At 50.9% G+C, this 26,227-nt stretch overlaps 1 protein-coding gene across 6 annotated transcripts in view; it reads right to left on the bottom strand.

The window, feature by feature from the left end:
• Window positions 1-26,227, bottom strand: part of HEG1 (heart development protein with EGF like domains 1) — a 61,534-nt gene that overhangs the window by 21,990 nt on the left and 13,317 nt on the right. For 2 of the 6 annotated variants that reach the window (XM_054209527.1, XM_054209524.1), the window contains exons 2-13: window positions 13,381-13,659; window positions 12,120-12,350; window positions 11,469-11,762; window positions 10,664-10,807; window positions 9,841-10,149; window positions 9,115-9,429; window positions 7,591-7,920; window positions 6,379-6,687; window positions 5,330-5,659; window positions 4,335-4,634; window positions 3,471-3,809; window positions 1,125-2,492 (exon numbers count right to left, since the gene is read on the bottom strand). In XM_054209527.1, the coding sequence (XP_054065502.1) occupies window positions 1,125-2,492; window positions 3,471-3,809; window positions 4,335-4,634; window positions 5,330-5,659; window positions 6,379-6,687; window positions 7,591-7,920; window positions 9,115-9,429; window positions 9,841-10,149; window positions 10,664-10,807; window positions 11,469-11,762; window positions 12,120-12,350; window positions 13,381-13,659 (4,548 nt within the window). The remainder of the gene's footprint in view (window positions 1-1,124; window positions 2,493-3,470; window positions 3,810-4,334; window positions 4,635-5,329; window positions 5,660-6,378; window positions 6,688-7,590; window positions 7,921-9,114; window positions 9,430-9,840; window positions 10,150-10,663; window positions 10,808-11,468; window positions 11,763-12,119; window positions 12,351-13,380; window positions 13,660-26,227) is intronic. The other 4 variants (XM_054209526.1, XM_054209525.1, XM_054209528.1 and 1 more) reach the window with 4 other exon arrangements.

The raw sequence follows: 26,227 nt of genomic DNA, 5'->3' as shown, positions 1-26,227 counted from the left end.
GACCATCTCAGCATCAGCGAGACGGAGATTTGGTGTCTTTGATCTAAGCAGCCAGAAATGAGTGGGTGCATTTTAAAACGTTGGCTTTCACTTTGCCATCCTTCAGTTTGCACTTTGTGGAGCGTGGACCAGGGCAGTTTCTTCTCTCACAGCAGTGAGTGCCAACATACAAACAAAGCACCACGTCTCAGGCAGCAGAAGGATCTTTTCATTCTGGTAAATGGCAAAACTCGGTATTTAAAGGAAAGAGTACATTGGCTAAAGTCTGAATCAGTTGGTAAAAAGGATACATTACATTAGTTTGGGATAAAAAAAAATCCATTCCCTTACAGTGAATTTTTTTGCATGAAGCCACAGCTATAATTAAAACCAATCAGCCTGAAAAATAACCTTTAAATACTTAATTATTGTATGGAATATATACTATTGCCAGTATTTCATTGTGATTAATGCAATTAGCACACACAATATCCTACAGTGGCATAAGGGCCAGGCTCCTGAACTTTAAACACGGAATCAATTTCCATTCATATGAAACTTCGCTGAATGTATTTACTTGAGAAGATAAGGAGCCTGGCAGCGATAATAAATGACTGCAACAATGCACCGAGCAACACTACGGTACGTAGCCTAGCAGGAGAAGCAACAGGCCCTTGAGGAGGAGATTATTTTAGTGAGTTGGGGAGAAAACGACCATAGGTTGTAATAATACAAGTTCCAACACAAATACCAAGTGCTGGCCAATCGCCTTTTGTCATTAATAAGATAGACATTGATCAGTATCGATCAATATTGCTGATCCATCGACAAATATAAAGTGCATCCTACGCTTAGCTGGAAGGCCAGTCAGCTTTATTTTCTTGAAATTCTCCATTTTCAGCTTAATGCTTCTATCAGAAACGTTCACCAAAATGCTCACCCTTTTCCAGCAGTTCAGCTTGATTGCTAAACCTTCAGCTTAAAAATACCAACATGGACACCGAGTTTTTATCCTCAAACCCTTCTGATAACCGACTGTCATACATACATGTATAAACTTTCGAAGACCCTTAAAAGGGGACCCAGGCATTGCTGGCCCCCTCGTCCCTAGCCCCACCACTGGCGAGCACCATTAGACATATTACCTGTTGCCGGAGACGATGTCCTCAGCCCAGTCGTGCTACTTGATAGGGGAACAGTGGTTGGTTTGGTAGCAGCCAAAGTAGTTGCAATGCTCACAGTGGTCTTGCTGGTTGGAGGGGCTTCAGAAGGACTTGTAACAGGGATGTTTTCTTTGGTGACTTTACTAGGCCTGGCAGTGGTGGGATCCACAGCTTCTGTGCTTTCACCAGTGGTATACACAAGCTTAGTGGCAGCAGGCGTTTGAGCTCTGTGGGCTTTCGTGGTGCTAGCATCACCTGGGGTTGGCTGGCGACTGGCTGGTGTTGTCAGCACAGGAGGTTTCACCGTTGTCAGTGCCACCGCAGGGATGATGGCGCTGTGGTTTGTTGCACTTGGTGAGGGACTAAGGGGTGCATCCGTTGGCCCAGCCCGTGGGGCATCATGAGTCATGGTGGGCAGCAATGTTGCCTTCCCGAAGCTGCCTCCCTGGGCGGTGGTGGCTCTCGGCGAGGTGGTCTCCATTACCGTCACAGGAATGGACACAGACATGATGCGTCCACCAAGCTGCTCCATGGGCGCCGTGAGAAGAGGAGAAGAGCCGGTGGGGGTGAAGGTGGTGCTGTTTTGGGGTTGGTGCGTGACATTGTGTTTGTTGGTCCCTCTGGGTGAGGTCCCAGCCACAGCAGCTGTGGAGGGCACCCGCCTGGCCACAGTTGTAGCTACAGAGGTGCTTGCTTGACCACTATCGTTGGACTGCGAGATGGATGATGGTGACGAAAACAGAGGCAATAAAGAAGCTAACGAATAAGATGGGGAAAGCAATGAGGAAGTGGGCAATGAGGATGACAAAGCCTGCAGAGGGGGTGAAGATGCCATCACAGAGGACGAAAGTGGTTCAGATGACTCTGATGAGGTAAACAAATAAGTTGGCGGTGGTGTTGATGACAGGGAGTGATGCAGCGGTGACACTGAGGAAGAGGCTGGAAATGCTGATGAAGACACAGATGATCTGCCAGTGGTCAACAACTGAGAGTCAGTGTTGAAGAGAGTTGTATTTTGTACACTGCCTGCAGAAGCAGAAGTCAACAGTTTGGACGAGTGTACCAGCAATGGTTCTGTAGATGGTTCGACAAAACTGCCATCGCTGGATATGTTGTTCCTCCTGTCCTGTGCCACAGAAGACCTCGATGAATCAGAAGGGTTGGAAATCTCAGAAAAAAAGGTGGAACTTTCTGAGGAGTCAGCAGAGGTGCTGCTATTCGAGATAGACAGGAGTGTCCTTTCTCCTCCTCTGGTATATGTTGTTGAAATGTATGTGCCATCTGTATGAGAAACTGAGGCCCGTTTCTCAGCATCAATGCTACTGACTGGCTGATGGCTACTTGAAAAGCCTGGAGTAAAAGAATGAAATATATTAGAAAGACAGAGTAATATTAAAGTATTTTGATGTCATATTAAAATCACTCGCTAAATATATAAAATGGTTTTGTCTGTGAACTGGCCCGTGCTCTTCTAAAAATTTACAACACCACCCAAGCGTGGGCATCAAATTGGGAGTCTTCTGCGCTCCTTAATTCATTCCAAAATGGTGAACTCAGACAGACACAAGGCTTCTGTGAAAGGTGTAGGTTTCTAAAACACTCTTCCGGTTTTGCTTTTCTAATGTGATTGAGTGCTTATCGTTCCATGCTATTTTGTGGCAAGCTAAACAGGAAAACCTATCTGTTCTCTTTATCACCCATAATTTATAAAACTCATATCCTCTCCCTCTTATCCTCCATTCCCAACTAAAGAATATCCATCTTCTTCAGTCAGTTTGTTTTTAGACACAGTGAACTTCATGCCTCTGCAGGATGAAATTATTACAATATGTTAATTTGCAGCTTATCATGAACTCATTGATAGAAAACTTTGCAGTCAGGAAACCCTAAATGAGTAGCACATCAGTCTGCAAAAAATTCAGATTATTTAGCATAAAAGGTGCAGTCAATCTTATAATACGAATTTCAGGATGTACAGATAAATTCAGCAATCTCTACAAATAAAAAAAAGGGTACTGAACATTTGGTTTAATTCTACAGATGACTTAGGTCAGCATGAAACAGTTCTGAAAGCAACACCCACAAGAAACCAGTTAGGGTACAAAAAAATAACGCAGCCATCAAAACAGGAGAGTTTCCCTGCTCAGGCTCATAGTTTCACTTCTGGAATGATTCTCCAGCCTGGCGGCATCTGGCTTTGAGTCCCTGGATGAAAACATCCCCCCAGGTGTACTCACAGGTGGCACTGCATGTACCAATGAATGAAAACTGTATACAATGTAGGCAAAGGCACAGTGTGAACTTCCCCACCAGAAGACACTAACTTACTTGTGAGGTCATTTTGGAAAGAGTAAGCGGGCATCTTGGAAGAATGTGGGAAGAGCGTCTCCGTTGCAAAGTCTGTGAAGGCCATGCTGCCGGCCGAGGCGTTGGCCATCCCACTCTGTTCCACCAACGTTGGCTGAGCCGGCCCTGGAGAGCTGGCGGTTTCGGCGTAAGAAACAGAGCTCTCCGTGCCACCAGCCAGCGCCCCATCTGTCACCGAGTGCAGTGTCCTATCTCCACCACCAGCAGACGTGGATGAACTGTGTGCAGGATCTGTGATGGGGCTGGACAGCCTTTCCTCAGCACTTGAGCTGCTTAGTGAGCGATGGCTGCTGCCCACAGCTGGAATAGGATCGAAAAGCAGGCATCTGATTTTACTATCTGAGAGCAGACAGTACCTGTGGTTTCTACAATAACTCTGTTTAATAAAATTGCACAGATAAACACAGATTAAATACAGATTAACTAGATCCCACCTATCTATCACCCTAAATGTGGATCTAACAAACAAAGTGTACTCCAAAGAAACAGGACTGTCCAAATACAGAGGGACGATCAGTACTGTTAGAGTCATAATGGCGTATTTATGTTATTTATAATTATCGCCCCAACCCAGGCAGGGAGTAGATATGTCCTACAGCAAGAAGCTACACGTCTCACTCCTGAGACACTTTTTGTTAAGGATCAACAGCTGCAGATATACAATAACAAGGAGCAGAATCACCACTGCTTGTAAATCCTGCCCACAACACCTGCAACAGCTCTGACATGTGTTGGTGGCCACATCAACCCCATGCAAGAGGAGGAGGGAGAGGCCGTGGGTTTTTTCCTAATTCAAATGCCATCCTGGAGTTCAGAAAAACTCACTGGAAGGTTCTCCGGCGGCTGAGAAGTAGGTGGAGACCCTGGATGAAAGAGTGACCTTGGGCTCTGTGTACCCTGCTTGGACAGATGAGACGTGTCCCACTCCAGGCCATTCCGTGGAGGACGGGAGGGGGCTGGTGTGGGGCTCCCCGGCTGAGTCCGGGTGAGACGTGGGCCTTGCTGCTGCTGTGCTCCATGTGCCATGGTTAGCTGCAGGCTGAGATGTCCTGTCCCCACGGCTGGAGAGTGCGGTTGAGATGTATGTCGTCTCAGTAGGAGCACCAGAATCTCTTCTTCCTCTCTCTGGAATTGCAAAGCAGATATATACATAGATATATATAAAAATATATATTTTGTATATTAATAATACCTTTGAGGCCTCTACAGGGACTAAAATTTCAATTCCCATAGTGGAGGTGGTGCTCAGTTACCACCATCACTTATTTACTAAGTGTGGTTCCCAGGCAATCTGTACTTTTCCTCTTTACACCAGAAAAATAAAACAGATTGGGTTGCATAGCATTTCTGAAGGAGAACAGTGGCAGGGAGGTAGGACCTGGTCTTGGACATCCTGCAGAAAGTTCCCTTGGGAGGACCAGTGGGTTTCAAACCAGCTCTGGTGGGACCCTGGAAGCAGAGTTGAGGCTGAAACACACAATAGGTGGGATACAAGGAAGGGTTCAAGTTCTACCGATCCCTCACCACATCTTGTGCCAGACTCCCTCGGTTTGAGGGCTAAGGTCAAGGCTCCATGGCACAAGGGCACATGCGTCCCAGAAGAGCTGCCAGGCCATCTAGTTCCTGACATGAGAAGCACTGCCCCGAGGCAGTGAGACGGATAACTCGCCAGCCGTGCAGTGCTCAGACCCCTTCGCTATAAACCCAGGTTGCTAGAAAGGCGAATCTGGTTTAAAGCTAGAAAAGGGAGGATGGGACCTCAGGAGGGGGAGAGTAGGAGGGATGGCCTCCATGGCAAACCGGGAAACCACAAGACCCACCTGAAGCACTTGCTGAAGGCGAAGGCACTGAAACGCCGGGAGGAAATGCAGGCAGAGCCTTCGTTGGAAGCTCACTGAGTCCAGCATCACTCTGCCAAACATCACCCTGCCTCCCAGGCTCTGTTGCTGATGAGGATGGCAGAAGGACCACATCCAAGGAGCTGGTGCGGGGCGGAGCGGGAGCAGAGCTCCCTGCCACACTGGATGCTGTGTGGGTGTCTGACACGGGCTCTGTGCTCCTCTCCCCACCACTGGCGGCTGTCACTGAGCTGGGCGTACTGGTGAGAGGAGCACTGGGTAGGCGTCCTCCCATAGCTGAGGTCCCTTCTGCTGAGAAAGGGCAAAGCAAAACGGATTTATAGACACTAAGCTATAAACAGGTGGGCGCGCTCCCTTCCATCACCACCCTTAGGCGGATGGCACAGATACGTCATGGGCAGAAGATCTAAACCTAGAGAACACTGTGAAGACACAACCCTTTCCTGTGCTAGAAAGTGCTGCTCGCAGGAGGACACCCTGAAGAGGGCACTAGGAACAAGTCCTGGGAGCACCGTTGGGTTTACTTCCTTTCGGCACTGCTCCCGGTGCCACAGTCCAGCCATGGGCACCGCTCACCCGCACCACTACCGCAGCACCTGCAGTGAGCGAGGTGGGGTTACAGCGGCACCCAGCTCCCTGGTACTCGAAACAAAGCACGGCAGGCTTGTATGGGATCAGTAAATACTGCATTTGCATCCCAGGGCGGGAGTCAGGAATGAGTGGTGTTGCCTCCTGCTTGTATAAACACAGACAACGAGGTGGTCTTCAAATTGCGCTGTCTCAGAAAACACACCAAATCTCGGGGCCAGGCTGCTATTGCAGTAAGGCTGTTTTTTTTTCTGGTGACTAAATACAAAAAACAGCTAATGCACTTTTCTCTGGAAGTTGAAATTTTCCTCCCTAATGCCCAATGCCATCGTCCAGCACCTTTAGCATGCCCTCACTCCTCCACACAGCGCAGGTGTCTGAGGTCTACAGGAAGAAGCCCCACAGGGACAGTCACAGCTCACCTGGGGAAGCGCTTTCCGAAGCAGACGGCAAGCTCACGAGGAAGGGGTCTGTGGATGACACGGTGGCACCTCTGCCACCACCGCCCTGGGCTCCCAAAGAGGAACGGGTCTGGTCTGGAGAGCTGATGGTTTCGGTACCAGTGGTGGAAATCTCTGTTGTTTGGGCCAGTCTGGTGCTGGCTGACAGAGACCTTAATGTCCTCCCTCCACCCTTGGTGGCTGTTGTGGAAACGGAGGTGCTGGTGGTGGGGAAATCGGTTCTTCTCTCTGTTGAGAGGATGCTGGATGACACATGGCTGTCTCCAGTAGCTAAGATGTAAGAAAGAAACAATTTACATTTTTACAAACGTGAAACTATAAATAAACAGGTGTTCTTCCAGTAACACCCAGAGGGCAAGTACACGCACAAGTAGAAAGTATGAGATGTCAATCCAGAGAAAACAGGAAATTTCCAAAGACGTGAAACTTCCCTACAGAGATTTGTCTTCTAAAAAATGTGGTTTGATGCTGAGAAAAGCGCTCTTATATAAAAACTGTTGAACTGCTACGCTGTGCACTTGATTTCACCATTATGTGCCTGAGTGCACTCCACGCTGCTAGAACACACCAATACCGTAACAACCCAGAAAAGCCTGGAAATCAGTTCAGACAGTGCTGAGCAGTGTGAAGGTCTTAGAGAAGAAGTCTGAAGAAATGGGATCAGGGGGATCAGACCCCTTCAGCACCGCAACGGGTGGTCTAGGACCAAACAGCAGCATGAAGGACCTCAGAGACCACATTCAAAGTTGCCTTAAATTTGTTGAACTGGTTCAATTGCTGGGAAGCAGCATGGTCCAAGGGGTAGGACAGAGGGCAGGAACTGAAGTCCAGTCCTTGAGACTGCAGGGACATGACCTAATCCTCGCTTGCTTAGTTCTCTTGCCTATAAAATAGAGATAGCAACTGGAGATAGTACAAAAAGAATCATGTTTTGAAAGTCAACTATTTTTCTTGGCGTGATGAAACTTTCCATACATGTGCCCTTTCTGTCAAAAACCCAAAACACATTTTTTGGTCAAGCAAGAGCTGAAATATTTCAGACACAAAATCACACTGCATCTTCCAAACAATATATTCTACATAGCAGAAAAGAGTCAGGCAAGTGTAAGATACGGTAACAGTCCTCCTTTTACTTACAAGAAAAATAGTATTTCACTTCTAACTTGAGCTCACCTGGGGAGTGACCTTCCGAAGGAGAGTGAGAGCCTGTTAGCGAAGGGTCTGCCACCCGCTCGGTGAAATCTGTGATTTCTCTGGACCCACGAACTCCGTAGGTGTCTCTCACAGAAGACGCAGACAAGGATCGGATCGTGCCCAAGGTCCTGTACATGCCACTACTGGATGTGGAGTCTTCTGCTGCCCATCGGCTGCTTGTGGCAGACCTCGGGGGCCTCCCGCCGCTGCCGGTGGCCATGGCTGAAATGAAAGTGCTGGTGGGAGAGGAAGCAAGGGGTTTTTTCTCTGTCGTTGAGCTGTTAACTGGTCGGTGGCTGCTTCTGACACCTACGATACAATAAAACCAGGTTTGATTTATGCATTATAGCTATACGTTTGAGGGACTGGTCTAGTGGGAGGTGTCCCTGCTCAGGGCAGGGGAGTTGGAACGAGATGATCTTTAAGGTGCCTTCCAACCCCAACCATTCTATGATTCTGTGATTGTACAGTCTATGTTTGTACACCGTTTGTTGAGATATTGAATAGACCAAGTTCTCAACCTGGAAAAGGCGCTGCTCTGGGAAGAGGTGAATCCCTTACATTCAAGCACATGTGGCTTACAGAAAGCCAGGAAAAACTCAACTTAAAACCATGGCTTTAACTGCAGGCTCTGCACAACACTCGATTTATGCATTCAAGGTGCCTTTGAGCCTGTTTCAATCAGGCCTTTAACTTCAAAGCAAATCTAGAGGATGAGCTAGAAAAGGCCTGTTTTAGCTTTTCTAGTCACGGTCCAGAGAGCCAAGCTGGTCTCAGTGCCTGGGTGTCGGCATAGCCGTGGGGCTGAGCCCCCCAAAGCACAAGTTACTGAGGGCTACACAGGGCTGGACACAGCCTCACCCAGAAGATGCTCAGAAACACCTCAGCGCCCCAGCCTGGCATTCGACCCAGCCTGACTTACCCCACATTTAGCAGGCGTTGCTGCCCCAGGGCTCTCCCAAACCGCAGCGCTGGGGATGCCGCTATCTCACCAGCTCACCAGGAGCAGGAGCTGCGCTACGACTCGCAGGGCGATGGGCTTAACTGTGAATTAACGGTGAACAGTGGGGCAGAGCTCACTTGGGACCACTCCAAGGGCAGGGGGTGAGTCAGCACTGTCATGGTGGTGGGGACCTCCCAAAACGCTGCCTCTTACAGACCATCCTGCACGGCAGACACAGCGCCGGGTGACGGCTGCAAATCCCCAGCAAAAGTGTCTCCGGCAGGGAAAAAGCGCATGCACGTATTTCTAACCGATGGCTGCTTTCCCCAGCACCAGAATTTCATTAGCAGTGAGGACACTGATGTTTTTCACTTTTTCACCCAAAAGCCAAGATCCACTCCCATCCTTCCCACCAGCCTCGCTGACAGCCCAATGCGGCCAGTAATAAAAATATCCATGTATCCAATAGCGACTGGTGGCCATATCTAAAGAAAAACAGTGTGGGGATGCAAAATCTCATCCAGCCCCAAAACAGCCAACTTTCAGACTAACAAATTTACCTCTGAAAGTACTTTGGGAGGCAGAGGGGGAGCTTGTGAGCAAAGGCTCCCCGGGAGGCGCTGGGAGATCGGTGGCTTCCCGAGAGCCGTTAGGACGGTGTGTCCCCACCCCCGCGGAGGAGAAGGTCCCCCCTAAAGAGCTGGTGGGGTCAGTGCTGGTGGCGGAGCCCGTTGTCACCCTGGCTGTGCGGCCGTTTGCGGGGGAATCCGCTGCCCCCGCTGCCACGCTGGGCATGTCAGAACCACGGGCGTCCAAGTGCAGCGTCGCCTCTTCTGCAGCTGGGATGCTCTTGGGTTCGTAAGTGCTGGTTAAGGCTAAAAAAAGGAGAAAAAAAAAATATAAAACTGCCTACACGTAAATGAAAACAGCTGGGTAGATTTCATCCCGCTATCAGTTGATGTAGACAACATATGTGTGAATATTCAATACGGAAATATTTAATACTGGGAAATCATTAAGACGGGGGAAGAAATGGTCTCTATATAAGAACTCATGAAATTATTGCTTGCAAAATTCAACTGAAAGTTTTCAAGGAAAATCTATCCTCCTCTTCCAACAAGAATAATATTTATCCATACTTTCCTTTCTGTGAAATGTTTTTAAACGTACAGAATGTGCCAAATACAATATTATTCCTCCTTTCTTTAAAATAAAAAGGATGTATTTTGTTTATAAAGAGTCTTTAAATAATGCTGTGGGTTACACAGCTAGCTATCAAAACTCACCCGTGGAAGGGCTTTCCGAAGCAGAGGGCGAGCTCGTGAGCAAGGGATCCATGGCATCTCTGCCACCACCACCCTGGGCTCTCAAAGACATCCCAGGGGACCGGGTCTGCTCTGAGGAACTGGTGATTTTGGTACCAGAGGTGGAACTATCTGTTGTTTGGGCCAGCCAGGTGCTGGCTGGCAGAGACCTTAACGTCCTCCCTCCACCCTTGGTGGCTGTTGTGGAAATGGAGGTGCCGGTGGTGGGGAAATCCGAAACTCCCCTCTCCACGGCTGAGATGTTGGATGGCTGGTAGCTGCTTCCAATGGCTACGGCACAATAAAAAAACCCTGGATTTATACGTATGAAATTATAAACAGATGGATCCATTTTCTTCACAGATGCTTACAGCGCACATACGGACATTAAGCATAGGAAGTTTTCAATCTGGACAAAGTGCTCTTTTGGAAAGGCATGAATCCCCTCGCCGCAGGAAGACCTTGCAACAAAACCCGGGGCTCGCGCCAGGACAGCACGGCTTCACAAGAGCCGGGACGGCTCAGCCAGCAGGAAACCCCCCGGGACAAGGACTGCGGAGACTTGTCTTTTAAATCCCACCTTTGCTCTAAGACTGGTGGAAATCAGCCCAGGCTCTCTCAGTATTTTTTCGTAGCTTGAACACGGCATCAAACAGCAAAGGGGGGAAAGCTGAGCACACCCTCATTCCCATAGGAGCCTGCAGCTCACTACACACCCCAGGGCTTAACGGGACACAGGGAAAACCGCTTAAGGAAGCACAAAATAGGGTAAAACGACAAATCATAGACTACAAACCGAGCTCACCCGTGGCAGGGCGTTCTGACGCCGGGTGAGAAGAGGCAAGCCAGTGCTCCGTGGAGAGCCCGGGGAAACGTCCCTGTGCCAGGGCTACCAAGGAGGAAAACCCAGATCTCGAGTTTTCTGCATCCCTGATGCTGTTCCCAGCAGCTGTGACAGAGGGAAGGGACGTGTCCGCGTGAGAACCCTGGGGATGTGTTTGCTCCTGGCAATCCCGGGCACAGGACTCAGCAACACCAAGGTTTTCAATAACTTCACGTGGAGTAGGGCAAAGTCTCCGTTTTGGAGAGTTCCAGAAACTAGCTGCTTGCAAAGCAAGCAAGGGGAAGCGAGCCCAGGGATCTCAGGTTTGTTGTCCTGTACAGGCTGTTAGAGCACAGGCATCTCACCCTGTCTAGCCCCGAGCAACCCCCACCCGGCGTGGCCGTGAGTGTGGGCTACCAACCTCACGTCCCACTACAGCATCGCTCGGGTGGGACACACAGCTCAGCTGGGGCTGGGACCTGGCCTTCGCTCTGCAGCTGGCACTGAACCAGCCGAGATATGATGCCCACCCTGCAGAAAACACAGCGATAAGGTCCAAAGACTTTTTATTATTTTGGTTTTTAAGTGGAAAATGTTGGGGGGGTTTGGACCAAATCATTTTTTCCATTGCTTTTTCCTGCTTTCAGCAGGGAATTTCAGCTAACCACCCAAATAATAGCAAAAAGAGTGCATGCAAAACACAGCACCTTTTCTGTTTCAAGAAAGCAAAAGCTATATAAAGGCTTATTAAAGCTATAAAACAAATCCGTGGGCCAGCAAAGCTCACCTCCAAAAGTACTGTCCATGGCAGGCGATGCTGTGAGCGGAGGGCTTGTGGAGTCCCCCGTGACATCCCTGGGATGTAGCATGATGTGGTTTGCACTGGTCTGGGTACTGGAGGCTCGGGGGGAGGACTGGGGCTGTCCTGGAGAGCCAGGGAGCGGGGTGCTGGGGAGAGGCCACAGCGTCCCCCTGCTGCTCCCTGAGGGGCCAAGTGAAGTGGTTGCAGTGCCCGCAGGAGGGCTACCAGGCAGCTCCGTGCCCACCCAGCCGCTCGCCGGTTGAGAGTGGCCACCTGTGCCTGCAAGGCAATGGGGGAAAGCAAATTAGAGCACAGAGACGGGCTGAGCTGCCCACCCAGCATCCTCCACCATCACCTTCCACCTCCCGCCATGAGCCCACGGTCCCCTTGCCTCTACTCTGCCTACAGCAACTTCGTGTTTGGGAGCTGCACCGAGTAATTCATCATTTTCAAGGCCAGCAGAAGCTGCATGGATCCTTCTCTCCACCCTCATGCATGAAGCAAGCCAGAAAACTACCCTGAGCACATGGTGAGGATGGAAGATCCAGCGCACAAAGCTTTAGCAATGCAACCAATGCCCAGTTTCTCTGGGCAACAGCATCTCCCTTGTTCCCAGGCTGAACTGGGACGGCTCACCTGGGCGACGAGTGTCCGCAGATGAAGGCAGCAGCACCATCCTCGTCGCATTGTCAAACCCCGCCATGTCCCAGGCCCCGCGGTGCCCGCCCAGCGTCCTCTCAGCCGAGTCGGTGCTGATGGCTGCCGAAACCGGGGGCGTCCTCTCGCCAGCTGCAGGGGTGTTGGCAGAGGCCAGAGACCTCTCGCCTCTCTCCCGGCTGCCCGCAGCACGGTGATGGCTTCCATCAGCTGGAAAGCAACATAGAAAGGGTCACGTTCCCCTCGGACAAGTTAATGTGACTCGGCTGGGATGGCAGCAGCATCACCCGCAGTGGTACCCAGCTGTCCCACACACTGTGACAGGGTCACAGCTGCATCCCCTGTGTTTTCTCTATTTCACACAGAGCATGCTGGAAGAGGGACTGCTGGGAGCAGAGGGTTTCTGTAACCAAAAAATATCAGTATTTCAAAATTTGTCTTCTTTTGTGCGTGGCAAGAAAAACACAGTTTGGTTTTTTTAAACTTTAAAAATGCACAGGGCAGTAAATAGCTTATGCTAGGACAGCGAGCGGCTGGCAGCCTGGGCATGCCAGATCCATACTCTAGTCCCTAAGCAGGAAAAAGATTGAGGAATTAAAAAAATTAAAGAAAACCTCTATGCTCATATCTCAGCAAGACACTTATTACATTTGGGGATATTAAGAAAAAAATTGAAGTGGGGACAGGGCAATCAGCACGGCCTTGTCCTGCTGGTGTGGGAAACAGGCTTTGATTTAGTGCATGCTTAAAAAAAGCACATTGGTTTACTCTTGACCACAGTCCCACCAAATGCGGTGAAGGTTATGAACAAGCCCAAAGGTAAGTGTTCACTTGTACAACCTCCACGTGAGGACCGCAGCTACAAATCACGATGCAGCTGGTCAGATGTTTTTAACTTGGGCACCTATAATCTAGGTTGGATTTGCGATGGGGTTCCCCTCCTCCCGGAGGAGGCGTGGGGATGCCAGGGGTCTCCGCTCTGTACGCAGCCTTCAAGCCCTGTGGATGGGGCAGGAGTCTCTGGGGTGCTGCTGGGTGGTGAATAACGACAGCGGAAGGTCCCAAGAATCACCTTCATTGCAGTGTTAAAAAAAAAAAAAAATCAGCTTTCTTGACATTGGATTTCTTCCAAAAATCTGAATTTCTAGCAGCAGGGCGGGAATACTTCCTAACCCGCCACCCATGCTCGGTCCGTGGGTTGGTAAAGGCAAACAGGGAGTTTCGCATCGATAAAACTCACCAGGAGGACGGCTGTGGGCGGGCAGGTGGGTCGCCGTCCCAGCAGAAGGGCTGTCCGGGGGTCCTTCTCCTGGCAGGGTGACATCCCCACCACCGGCGGGGAGACCAATGTGCCCCGTGACCCCACTCGCCGCCGGCACCGCACTGTGCCTGGCAGGCAGCGATGTCCGCTCCTCGCTCCCGGCCAGCATCGGCACCAGCTCCACGCTATCCACGAGAGCACCAGAAGTCCTTATCTCCGTGTCCAAACTTCTTCTCGCCTGATGGCTGCTCTCAATGACTGAAAGGAAAAACAAGAAAAAAATTAAAATCCCATCAGCGCTGGCTCGGCTCGTTGCAGTAACACCAAGGCCAAGCTCTGATCTGATTTACACTAGAGAAAATTTTGCATAACCAAAACACAGACATGACATTTATTTTTGGATTCACACCAGTGGAAATTACAGTGGTCTGTGGGGCCAAATGCCAAAACCCACCTTTGTGCACAAGTTCAATTCAGTTCAGCACCCTTGTGCTTTTTTTGTGTCTTAGGAGAAATAAATCTCTAAAGGAGCAAAAAGAAAGTCTTAAACAAATAACCGATGGAGGTACGCGCAGCGTGGAGTCCATGGGAAGAGTGTATAGGTCTCCAGAGCTCCAGCTGGAGCCCAGCACAGCCCGTGTGCCCCATCCCGAGGGCATGATGGGAGCAGGGGGGGTCTCGCAGCTCTTCCCCTCTCTCTGCTCAGCTGCCTGACCACAAATCCCACCACTTTCAGAGAGCTGGCATGAAGCTGGCTGAGAGCTGCAGGACAAACCGGCAGGTCGGCATAACTCATCCAGCCACCACAAGGTCCTGGGACAGAAGATATCAACATATGGTGTGGATTACACTGATCATCCAGGAGCTGAAGCACCCCAGGGTGACAGACATTTTGGCATATCTGACCTTCATATCTACCAGAACAGGAGAAACAAGATGAAGAAGAAGTTTGTGCATCTGCAGGTCCTTTTGCTGTGAGAAAACACAGACCCAACACTCCATCCTAAAAGTGTTGGGATCTGCTCTCTTGCTCCTGCTGGAAGGCCGCTCCAAACTCCCACCTCTCCCATCATCCAGAATCATTTTCTCATTTTGTTAGAAAATGAGTAAACACATTTATGGAACAAATGTTGGTTCCCAAGCCAGCATTACCCTTTAGCTTAGCTACCTCTTCCCCTTCCTCCCCACTGTGCCGATGTGTAACAGCAGCAGTCTCATCCCCTCTTTGCACAAGTTTCTTCTGCATTTCTACCATCTGGTGTATCTCATGGACCTAAACATGACTTCTCCCAGGGACGTCAACAGGCTTTACGGGATCTCCAAAAGCACACAGATGGCTGTGTGCATCTCTAGAACATAAACGTGTTCCCCAATGGGGCTCTAAGCAAGGATGTTACTCAGTAGCCAACTTCTCGGCTCAATCGTTAACGCTGACCGCCACCGGCAGCAGCAGCAGGACTCGGTGCGGCAGCTGTAGCTTCAGCCTTGGGTCTGCCATCCAGCCTGATACTTCCTGGAGCAAAGCATCTACTGACAGCTGCCATGAGCCATTCCAGTGAGATTTGCTGGGGGAATCGGCGTTTCCAGCCTGTGGTACCAGCCAGGGCTGCGTGAGGATTTCCCTGCACATCGCTCACGTGAAAACCAGCAGCAGCCATCACTGCCCTATGTTGCAGCCCCGAGGGCTGGCTGGCACTGCAGCCTCAGATGCTCTTCAAAGCCCACAAGAAGTCAAAGTGAGTCCAAATCACAGCTGTGTCATCTGAAACAGCAAGATCCCAGTTTTGCCCATTTTCCTCATAGCCAAAATGCAATCTCCGGGTTGGAATAGCCCAATGCACTCTGCACTTGCTGAGTGGGCAGAATGGGAGCCCGGCTAGGGAAACTGCAATGTAGGGTGACAAGAGTCTGAAGCCTCTCAAGAAACCAAGAAAAGTCCTGTATTTTGGGAGGGGAACTCTCCCCACTTTGCACTTGTCCTGGTTCCGGTGGGGATAGGGTTAACTTTTCCTGGTATTCCATGCCATGTGAGCCACGCCCACCCTGAGCTGCCGGGGGAGGGGGCAGGAAGTTGCTGCTTAAAAGCAGGCTGGGGCGGCCCGGGTCCGGCCGGCGAGCGGCGAGCGGCGGGGGGAGCGGCGGTTCCGTAATCGCGTTTGTATATTCCCCTATCCGTGTTGTTGTTGTTGTTGTTGTTTGCCTGTTCCCTTTGCTGTTCTATTAAACTGCCTTTGTCTCAACCCAAGAGTCTTGCCTTTTCTTACGATTCTTCCTGTGTTTGGAAGGCACGAGCGAGCGGCACGTGGTTCTTTGTTGCTGTCTGAGGCTAAACCACGACAGTCCTTTTTGGCGCCCAACGTGGGGCTCGAAGGGTTGAGATAACGACAGAATCCAACTAGAACGTGGAAAAAACGGATTTGGTTTTTTTTTTTTTGTATGCATTTATTTTATTAGGTAAGTAGTCACTGGTCATCATGTTGCTTGGTTTGTTCTCATGGCTGTGTTACATAAATTCCTATATGGCTTATGTACTCCCTGCGATGCTGTTTACCATGTCTGGAACAGGGATGAGGATTATCATTCTGCTGTCCTGTGCGATATCTGTTTATGATATGATAACATCACTGTTCAGACGGCTATTTTGGGGTGTTTATGCGGTTTTGCTGTCCTGTCCATACATTGGACACCGTCTCTCAGAATTTGTTAATAATTTCCCCAGCCCTTTTGCCTCCCTTTTCTCCTTCGGGTCAGGTATGACAGCTTTTGAGAATTTTGAATATCCTTGGGATACTCAAACTAGCGTGTTCGTAGTGCTATGTCTCCTGAATACGTTCCAGGTCTTGTTTAGGGTTAAGCGACTATTTAAGACTACCACCCGGAGATCTGCTCCGAGGCTGGATAGTCAGGGGTGGCATGGCATGTGGGAGAGCATGGGCAGGTACCTAGAGAACTACTCACCTCCAATGGTCTGGGACTTCACCCCTGAACAATTACAGGACCCTGATAAAGTGGTAGAATATTTGAAGGGAAAATGCTGTGGCTATTCTAGAGAGGCACAACTCACCGCGCTGTGCTGGGCCCTGGCCAGTATCTACCAGGCACTGCTCAGAATTATGCAGCACCCTCAAGGGGAAGAGATGGAAACCAGACCTGCGGCGGCCCCTGCGGCTGCTGCAGCCCCTGCGGCGGCCCCTGCGGCGGCCCCTGCGGCTGCTGCAGCCCCTGCTGCAGCCCCTGCGGCGGCCCCTGCGGCTGCTGCAATCCTTGCGACGGACACTGCGGCTACTGCAATCCTTGCGACAGACACTGCGGCTACTGCAACCCCCGTGGTAGCCACTGCCACTGAACCAGGGAACCAACCCATGCCAGTATCAGTTGCCCCCATACAGAAGAAGAAGTACACAAAGAAATCAGTTCGCTTAGTAAGAGATGATGATGAACCAGGGCCATCACGAGAGCAGGAGGAAGAGGCAGAACCAGAGATAATTACTCGATCCCTATCCTTGAGTGAGCTGCGGGATATGCGAAAAGATTTTAGCCGACTTTCAGGCGAGCACATTGTCACCTGGCTGCTCCGGTGCTGGGATAATGGGGCCAGTAGCCTGGAATTAGAGGGTAGGGAGGCCAGGCAGCTGAGATCCCTGTCTAGGGAAGGCGGCATTGACAAGGCGATCGGGAAAAAGACCCAAGCCCTCAGCCTCTGGAAACGACTCCTGTTAGGCGTGAGGGAGAGGTACCCCTTCAGCGAGGATGTTGTATGTCAGCCAAGCAAGTGGACTACCATGGAAAGAGGTATCCAGTACCTGAGAGAATTAGCCGTGCGGGAGATGATTTATTATGACTTGGACAATGCAGACTTACCCACAGACCCTGATGAGGTGCGATGCACAAGGCCCATGTGGCGGAAGTTTGTACGGAGCGCACCATCGTCATATGCCAACTCCCTGGCAGTAATGGAATGGAAAGGTGAAGAGGGACCAACGGTGGATGAGGTAGCTGGCCGGCTCCGGCGATATGAAGAAAGTCTCTCTTCCCCCCTTGTCTCAGCTGTGGAGAAACTGTCGCGGAAGGTCCAGCAACTTGAAGAGAATATGTCCTACTCCCCACCTGCACGGGCCAGCATCTCAGCTATTAGAAGCAGGCATTTCCCCACTCAAGAGAGAGAGTACAGAGGGTACACACCACGAGGCACCCTGTGGTTCTACCTGCGGGACCACGGAGAGGACATGAGGAAGTGGGACGGACAACCTACTTCGATCCTGCGGACACGGGTACAGGAGTTGCAAGGAAGGACAACCACAAAAGGGGATCCCTCCAGGAAAAGTGCCGCCCCAGTTTCCAGTGGGCCGTTCCCCAGACAAAGCAGAAGGCTTGATCTTGCTTCTGATCCTCTTGAAGGAACTTCCAAGTCATTTATGCAAGAAGTGAGTAATGGATACTATGACCAGTATTAGGGGGGCCCTGCCTCCGGCCAGGTGGAGGAAAGGGATAACCGGGTTTATTGGACGGTGTGGATTCGATGGCCTGGCACATCAGACCCACAGGAGTATAAGGCTCTAGTGGACACGGGTGCGCAGTGTACTTTAATACCATCAAGCTATAGAGGGGCAGAACCCATTTGTATTTCTGGGGTGACAGGGGGATCCCAAGAGTTGACTGTACTGGAGGGAGAAGTGAGCCTAACTGGGAATGAGTGGCAAAAGCATCCCATTGTGACTGGCCCAGAGGCTCCATGCATCCTTGGTATAGATTACCTCAGGAGAGGGTATTTTAAGGACCCAAAAGGGTACCGCTGGGCCTTTGGCATAGCTGCTTTGGAGACGGAGGAAGTTAAGCAGTTGTCTGCCTTGCCTGGTCTCTCGGAGGATTCTTCTGTTGTGGGGTTGTTGAGGGTCAAAGAACAACAGGTGCCGATTGCTACCACAACGGTGCATCGGCGGCAGTATCGCACTAACCGAGACTCTCTGATTCCCATCCATGAGCTGATTCGTCAACTAGAGGTTCAAGGAGTGATCAGCAAGACTCGCTCACCCTTTAACAGTCCCATATGGCCGGTGCGAAAATCTAATGGAGAGTGGAGGCTAACTGTAGACTATCGTGGTCTGAATGAAGTCACGCCACCGCTGAGTGCTGCTGTGCCGGACATGCTAGAACTCCAGTACGAACTGGAGTCCAAGGCAGCCAAATGGTATGCCACGATTGATATAGCGAATGCATTTTTCTCAATCCCTTTGGCAGCAGAGTGCAGGCCACAGTTTGCTTTCACTTGGAGGGGCATCCAATACACCTGGAATCGACTGCCCCAGGGGTGGAAACACAGCCCCACCATTTGCCATGGACTGATCCAGACTGCACTGGAACAGGGTGAAGCTCCAGAACATCTGCAGTACATTGATGACATCATTGTATGGGGAAACACAGCAGAAGAAGTTTTTGAGAAAGGGAGTAAAATAGTCCAAATCCTTCTGAACGCTGGTTTTGCTATAAAGCGAAGTAAGGTCAAGGGACCTGCGCAGGAGATCCAGTTTTTAGGAATAAAATGGCAAGATGGACGCCGTCAGATTCCAATGGATGTGATCAACAAAATAGCAGCTATGTCTCCACCAACTAGTAAAAAGGAAACACAGGCTTTCTTAGGTATTGTGGGTTTTTGGAGAATGCATATCCCAGATTACAGTCAAATTGTAAGCCCTCTGTATCAAGTAACCCGGAAGAAGAATGATTTTAAATGGGGTCCTGAGCAACGACAAGCTTTTGAACAAATCAAACAGGAAATAGTCCATGCAGTGGCCCTGGGGCCAGTCCGGGCAGGACAAGATGTTAAAAATGTGCTCTACACTGCAGCCGGGGAGAACGGCCCTACCTGGAGCCTCTGGCAGAAAGCACCAAGGGAGACTCGAGGTCGACCCCTAGGGTTTTGGAGTCGTGGATACAGAGGATCCGAAGCCCGCTACACTCCAACAGAAAAAGAGATATTGGCAGCATATGAAGGGGTTCGAGCTGCTTCGGAAGTGGTTGGTACAGAAGCACAGCTCCTCTTAGCACCTCGACTGCCGGTGCTGGGTTGGATGTTCAAAGAAAGGGTCCCCACCACACATCATGCAACCGATGCTACATGGAGTAAGTGGATTGCACTGATCACGCAGCGAACTCGAATGGGAAACCCCAGTCGCCCGGGAATTCTGGAAGTGATCATGGACTGGCCAGAAGGCAAGGATTTCGGAATGTCACCAGAGGAGGAGGTGACGCGTGCAGAAGAGGCCCCACCATATAATAAACTGCCAGAAAATGAGAAGAAATATGCCTTGTTCACTGATGGGTCCTGCCGTATTGTGGGAAAGCATCGAAAGTGGAAGGCTGCTGTGTGGAGTCCTACACGACGGGTTGCAGAAGCCAGTGAGGGACAGGGTGAATCGAGCCAGTTTGCAGAGGTGAAGGCTATTCAGCTGGCTTTGGACATTGCTGAGCGAGAAAAATGGCCAGTACTTTATCTCTACACGGACTCATGGATGGTGGCAAATGCTCTGTGGGGATGGTTACAGCAGTGGAAGCAGGGCAACTGGCAGCGCAGAGGCAAACCCATCTGGGCTGCTGACCTATGGCAAGATATTGCTGCCCGGATAGAGAATCTGGTTGTGAAAGTACGCCATGTAGATGCCCACGTACCAAAGAATCGGGCCACGGAGGAACATCAGAACAACCAGCAGGTGGATCGGGCCGCTAGGATTGAAGTGGCTCAGGTGGATCTGGACTGGCAACATAAGGGTGAACTATTCATAGCTCGGTGGGCCCATGACTCCTCAGGCCATCAAGGGAGAGATGCGACATATAGATGGGCTCGTGACCGAGGGGTGGACTTGACCATGGACACTATTGCACAGGTCATCCATGAATGTGAGACATGCGCTGCGATCAAACAAGCCAAGCGTTTGAAGCCTCTTTGGTATGGAGGGCGATGGCTGAAATACAAATATGGGGAGGCCTGGCAGATTGATTATATCACGCTGCCACAAACCCGTCAAGGCAAGCGCTATGTGCTCACAATGGTGGAAGCAACCACTGGATGGCTGGAAACATACCCTGTGCCCCATGCCACTGCCCGGAACACTATCCTGGGCCTTGAAAAGCAAGTCCTGTGGCGACATGGTACCCCAGAGAGAATTGAGTCGGACAATGGGACTCATTTCCGAAACAGCCTCATAGACACCTGGGCCAAAGAGCATGGTATCGAGTGGGTGTATCACATCCCCTATCACGCCCCAGCCTCTGGGAAGATAGAACGATACAATGGACTGTTAAAAACTACACTGAGAGCAATGGGTGGTGGGACTTTCAAACACTGGGATACGCATTTAGCAAAAGCTACCTGGCTAGTTAACACCAGGGGATCTAACAATCGGGCTGGCCCTGCCCAATCAAAACTTCCACGTACTGTAGAAGGGGATAAAGTCCCCGTAGTGCACATGAAGAATATGCTAGGGAAGACAGTCTGGGTTAGTCCTGCCTCAGGCAAAGGCAAACCCATCCGTGGGATTGCTTTTGCCCAAGGACCTGGGTGCACTTGGTGGGTGATGCGGAAGGATGGGGAAGTCCGATGTGTACCTCATGGAGATCTGATTTTGGGCGAGAATAGCCAATGAATCAGATTGTGTGCTGTTAATTGCTAAGTAACACTGTCACTGTATGTCCTCATTGCTATCAGTTGTACTACAAGTAAGGCACAGGGATGATGGGATAAGAACTGATCTCAGCAGCCGGCGCCCAGCAGTTTCCTCAAGATCTACATCTTCAGCCTACAGACTGCGTGCATGTGCCACACCAGGTGCACCAGTCACAAGCTCCGAAAAAATACAGCATGCAACAGACCAGCACCACCCAGCATCTCACCTGCCCTGAGAGACTGTTCTAACAGATGGAGCCCAAAGCCGTGGATTAAAAGAACTCAACGGACACTTTGGAGGGATGACCCATAAACTAAGGGTATTATATGTGTGTATATATATATATATATAACAGGGGAAAGTGGTGGCAATTCATTGGAACCTGCTGGGCATGGCATAGATGGTATGGAATAAGGGGTGGATAATGTCCTGGTTCCGGTGGGGATAGGGTTAACTTTTCCTGGTATTCCATGCCATGTGAGCCACGCCCACCCTGAGCTGCCGGGGGAGGGGGCAGGAAGTTGCTGCTTAAAAGCGGGCTGGGGCGGCCCGGGTCCGGCCGGCGAGTGGCGAGCGGCGGGGGGAGCGGCGGTTCCGTAATCGCGTTTGTATATTCCCCTATCCGTGTTGTTGTTGTTGTTGTTGTTTGCCTGTTCCCTTTGCTGTTCTATTAAACTGCCTTTGTCTCAACCCAAGAGTCTTGCCTTTTCTTACGATTCTTCCTGTGTTTGGAAGGCACGAGCGAGCGGCACGTGGTTCTTTGTTGCTGTCTGAGGCTAAACCACGACAGGACTTCAGAGATCTGCCAGGCTATGGGACATATCCTGCCTGTCACACACATGGCATCTCAAAATAGAGCTGCGGATGACACCCAGGCAGCAGCTAAAGGCACCACTCAGTCTCTGCCCAAAAGCTCTGATGCTGAAGGTTAAGCTTTGCACATCTGTCCTTAGCTTCCAAGTACTTTCTGTAAAAAAGTTGTGCCTCAGAGAAACCCCCATGGGACACCTACTCCTCCTTGCCTTGCACGTCTCCTTTGGGGTTGCCAAACCTGCCACACCAGCAGTGGCAATTTCAGGAGTCGTCCCCTCTACCCATCTGCAGTAGCTTCAGTGGGAACTCGCCAAGAAAACAGAGATAAGCAGACAGGACAGTCTGCATTTCATCCTGGGCGTCTGAGCACCACGAGGCCCAAGGAGACAAGAGCTGGGGTGGAGGAAAGCCCCTCGTGTGCCTCTACTGACAGCCCGAGACATGTCTGCGATGCCCACCTCGCCGAGCACACCCACCAGCCGCTGCCGCCTGGAGCCGGCTGCGAGCCACCTCCTGTCCCATAAACCAGCTGCTTGTCACCATTTGGACAAGGGGACGCAAAGTCGCAGGGGATGCTCGCTACGCTCCTTTGCAAGCCAATACCCAGCCTGTAATTGTAGCCCGCAAGTCCATTTATAGCTGCCCCGACGCTGAAAAATTTGGGTGTGCTGGAGGGCGGCAAACGGAATTTCCCTCCGTTCCCCTCTCGCTAAAAGCTTTCAGCTGTGCAACCCATGCTTACTGTGCTTTGCTGCACAGAAGAAAGGCAAAGCAGCAGATGCTTAAAGAAACCCTTAGGGGATGAGTATAGACAGAGGGAAATTTGCTTTCTCAGGTTGCCAAGTCATTTGTCAACAAGGACTCCAGCCAGGCATGCTAAAATATATAGCGGGGCACTGCAGCAGGCATTGAATTGCCACTTCTTAAAAATATCCCCGGAAAAGCCAGCAAGCAGTACCTTCAGCTACGAACCTTTTTGAAAGTAAAATGCTGCTGGTTGCTTGTCTGGTTGTTGTTTGCCCTGCAAATCCACCCCGGAGTTTTGTCTATCCTCGTTCAGCTCCGCAGAGCTGCTGGGAATAAACCGAAGCAAAACCCTTCCCCTTATCACGGGCACCAGCAAACCTGGCTTTGAGTGCAGCCCGGGAGCGGACGGGCTGAATAAGAAGGTATTATTTACACAGGCTTTTTAGGCGCAACTGGCATTTTTATCTCTGCCCTGCAAGGTACGCCAGGTCCTGGTGCAGGGAGGAAAACCTCGTGCCAGCAGGGGCTCAGCTCCCCGGTTTGGTGGGTGCAGGACATGAAGCGCGCCGGAAAATCCAACCCACAGCATGTAGTGAGGAAACCCAGAAAAAATCAGGCCGTCCAACAAAATAGACGTGAAATCTCTGCTCATCACAGAGCCACCAAGCCTGCCAGAAGTGCGAGACAACTGCAACCACCTCTTTGACTTGCCTGCAGAAGTTAGCCTTCAAAGATGAACCCCCACTGCGGCGGATGGGCCAGAAGCAAACTTCTTCCACAAAAATACACACGGGACCATCTGGCCTCCCCGATGGACTAAGGGCTTAACGCAGAGCGGCCCTTTAGCTCAGGTACCGATTTGTCACTAACAATTTCGTCACATCCTAAGCTGCCAACTGCTTTCCGCAGTTTAACTCCATGCGACCGTAGCTGTCAAGAGAAACATTTGACTTCCAGCGCAAAACCCTCCTGCCACCCACCAGACCGGTGTTTTCCTTCCCAGTTAAAACTAGCAGTGATGCTCACCAGACAGGTCGAGGCTCGGAGTTACTTTTTCTTCACAAGCATAACAAGTCCGCGGCTTGCTGGGAGTCGAGTTATAAAGCCGCCAGGAAAAACAGATTGAGTTCCAGCTGATTTCTGGAGGCTTTGGGTTTGCCCCCGGCAGCCTGGCTGGATGTCTACCTTGTGAGACTCCTGAAAAATCCCTTTGGGACAATTTTCTGCCTCCATCCCCGGGTGCAGCACGGGCATCGCCCTGGCCAGGAGGTGGCTGCTGCTGGGGCAGTGTCATGGTGACACTCAAGGCTCAACCATGGGACAACACGCCATTGAAAAGCACAATACTGTGAGTTTTCAGTAGTGGCTGCGATCTTGCAGTGACATTTTAGGGCAGGGAGTGCGGAGGGATGTGTTTGCTAATGCCAGGGGAGCGGGATCCCAGCAACCAGCATTTGGCAGGAGAACCGCAGCCAGCCGAGGCGCACCATGAGCTATCCCAGCCCCGCCGCTGCCCTGCAGAAGGGATTTTTCTCCTCATAGGCCAGAAAAATATTCCCTTGATCGGGGAACGCAAAGTTAATCTGTGTTTGCACACAAGGAAAGCCAAGAGCCATTGCTCGGCTGCCCAGAGCAGCCCTTCACCCCAAAGCAGTCCCTCCTCGGGAGGCTGGCAGTTCCCCAGGGACCGTTCCCGGTACGGCCGCCCATGCAGCGGCTGTTTTGCCAGGGCTACGGGCCACCCCGGGAGCATCCCATGCTGAGCTGAGCGCACGTGAAGCTAAAGCAGGCTCCTCCCGAGGACAGGCAGCTATAATTATAAAGCCCACATCTGTTAACGTTGCATAATCTGAACATCATCCCAGGCTCGCGGCGGGGGAAAAAAAAAAAAAAAAACACTAAAAAAAAAAACAACCTTCATCTCAACTTAGAAAACTCCTTGCCGGCTGTAGGAAAAGGTTAGGAAGAAAGGCAGGCTGTGAGGGAGGAGAAGTGGGGTGCAGAGCCGTCCCCACAGCGGGTGGCACGGGTGGCTGCCGGTCCCCGCCGGGGCCGGGCTCTGGGCTGTGTTTTGAACGGCTGCTGCGGATGTCGGGATCATGGGTGGAGGCCGGTTGGGAGCCAAGCGAGTTTGTGTGAACAAAAGCTACAGCCCTAAATCTGGACCGTCCAGGGCGCCCTGGGATTTTCAATTTCCTTCCTTGTTCTTGCCCTGAAAGAAGCAGTTCGAGGCGGGGGGGGGGCGGGAAGAGGTGGACGGGAGGGCTGAAATGGAGCTTAAAAAAAAAAATTTCATTCTGGAGACGGGTCAGTTGAGCGTAAACACGCTGATAATATTGCTTGGGGAAGGTCCCTCGTGTGCACTAAGCACGGGAAGAACGTGAGAGGTTTTTAACCACATGCGGTCAAACCCTTTTTTTTTTGCTAATTCTTTTGATATTAATGAAAGGAATTGTTCAGGCTGGATGAAGAAAGGTGGCGAGAGAGGGTGGGTGGGGAAGAGAAGAGGTGCAGGAGCCCCGCCAGCACCTCCTGCCCTGCTGTGGGGCTCCGTTTGGATGGGGTACCCTACGGACACATCCCCTGGTAGCACCGTGCTCCGGTCCTTGTGCTCCTCATCCTCTCCCCACCAGGTCCCAGGCAGAGCAGGACAGCAATTTGCAGGACTTTAAATCACTTTAACCATAACACGAAGGATTTATCCAGCCACCAAAGGTGACTGGAGTTTTAATATATCTGCTCAAGAAAGGTGATGGGGGGCTTAATGCCAGCAGCCGCCCCTGCAAGCTCCCAGTGCCCAGGTCCAGGTGGTTAATGCCTACCTGGCTGCTCCGTGTGATGGGTACCCATGGGGCTGGGGACATCAGCATCGTCCTCAGCCCCTCCTATGCCAGGCCACGGCGCTTTGCTTGCAGTGCCGCTTTGTGAGACAAAAACACACCGCACTTCCACACCACCTCCCCTCTGGGACATGTAAAACTACGAAGGATGCTAAAGGCCATTTTTGTTTCCGACCCTTTTTTTAATGATCCCAGAGCCTGATGCTCAGAGATGCCATAAGGAAAAGAGGGATGCAATTATTGCTTTTAAGAGCAGTACCCTAAAGCAGAGAAACACGTACTCCAAAATAAAGAGCACACAGAAACCTGTGGTCGTTTCCAAACGCGTGGGATGCATGCATACAGCCCGCCTGCAACCTGGGATAAAACCTGCACAATGCAGGGACAGGATTATTGTCCTGCTTATCCAGTGGTTTCCACCTTCTTAATTTTGGTGTCCTAAATATTTCCCTGGGGAGGTGCAGGCCCCTGGATCACCGGCTCAAGCCTATGAAACCCTGAGCTTCTTACTCATCTTTGGGTTCTATCTGCAGATGCCTGGGACCGCACGGACCCATGCTGCCTGAAAGCCACCCAGGGCTCAGAGCAGCGCCTTAAACCTCTTTTCATGAGCTTTTGTTTTTGAATAGCTTTTGGCAACTGAATAATAAAAAAAAAAAAGTCCTGTTTTATTGTCGAGTCTTTGGAAAACACTTTCAAATACAAGTCCACTATCCAACAGGGATAAGAGGTCCCATGACTACCCATACTCCCAAAAAACCCATA

This window comes from Rissa tridactyla, chromosome 7, assembly GCF_028500815.1.
Source record: "Rissa tridactyla isolate bRisTri1 chromosome 7, bRisTri1.patW.cur.20221130, whole genome shotgun sequence".
Lineage (NCBI taxonomy): Eukaryota > Metazoa > Chordata > Aves > Charadriiformes > Laridae > Rissa > Rissa tridactyla.
The sequence above is the reverse complement of the archived record's forward strand: the minus strand, read 5'-3'. Positions and strand labels throughout refer to the sequence as shown.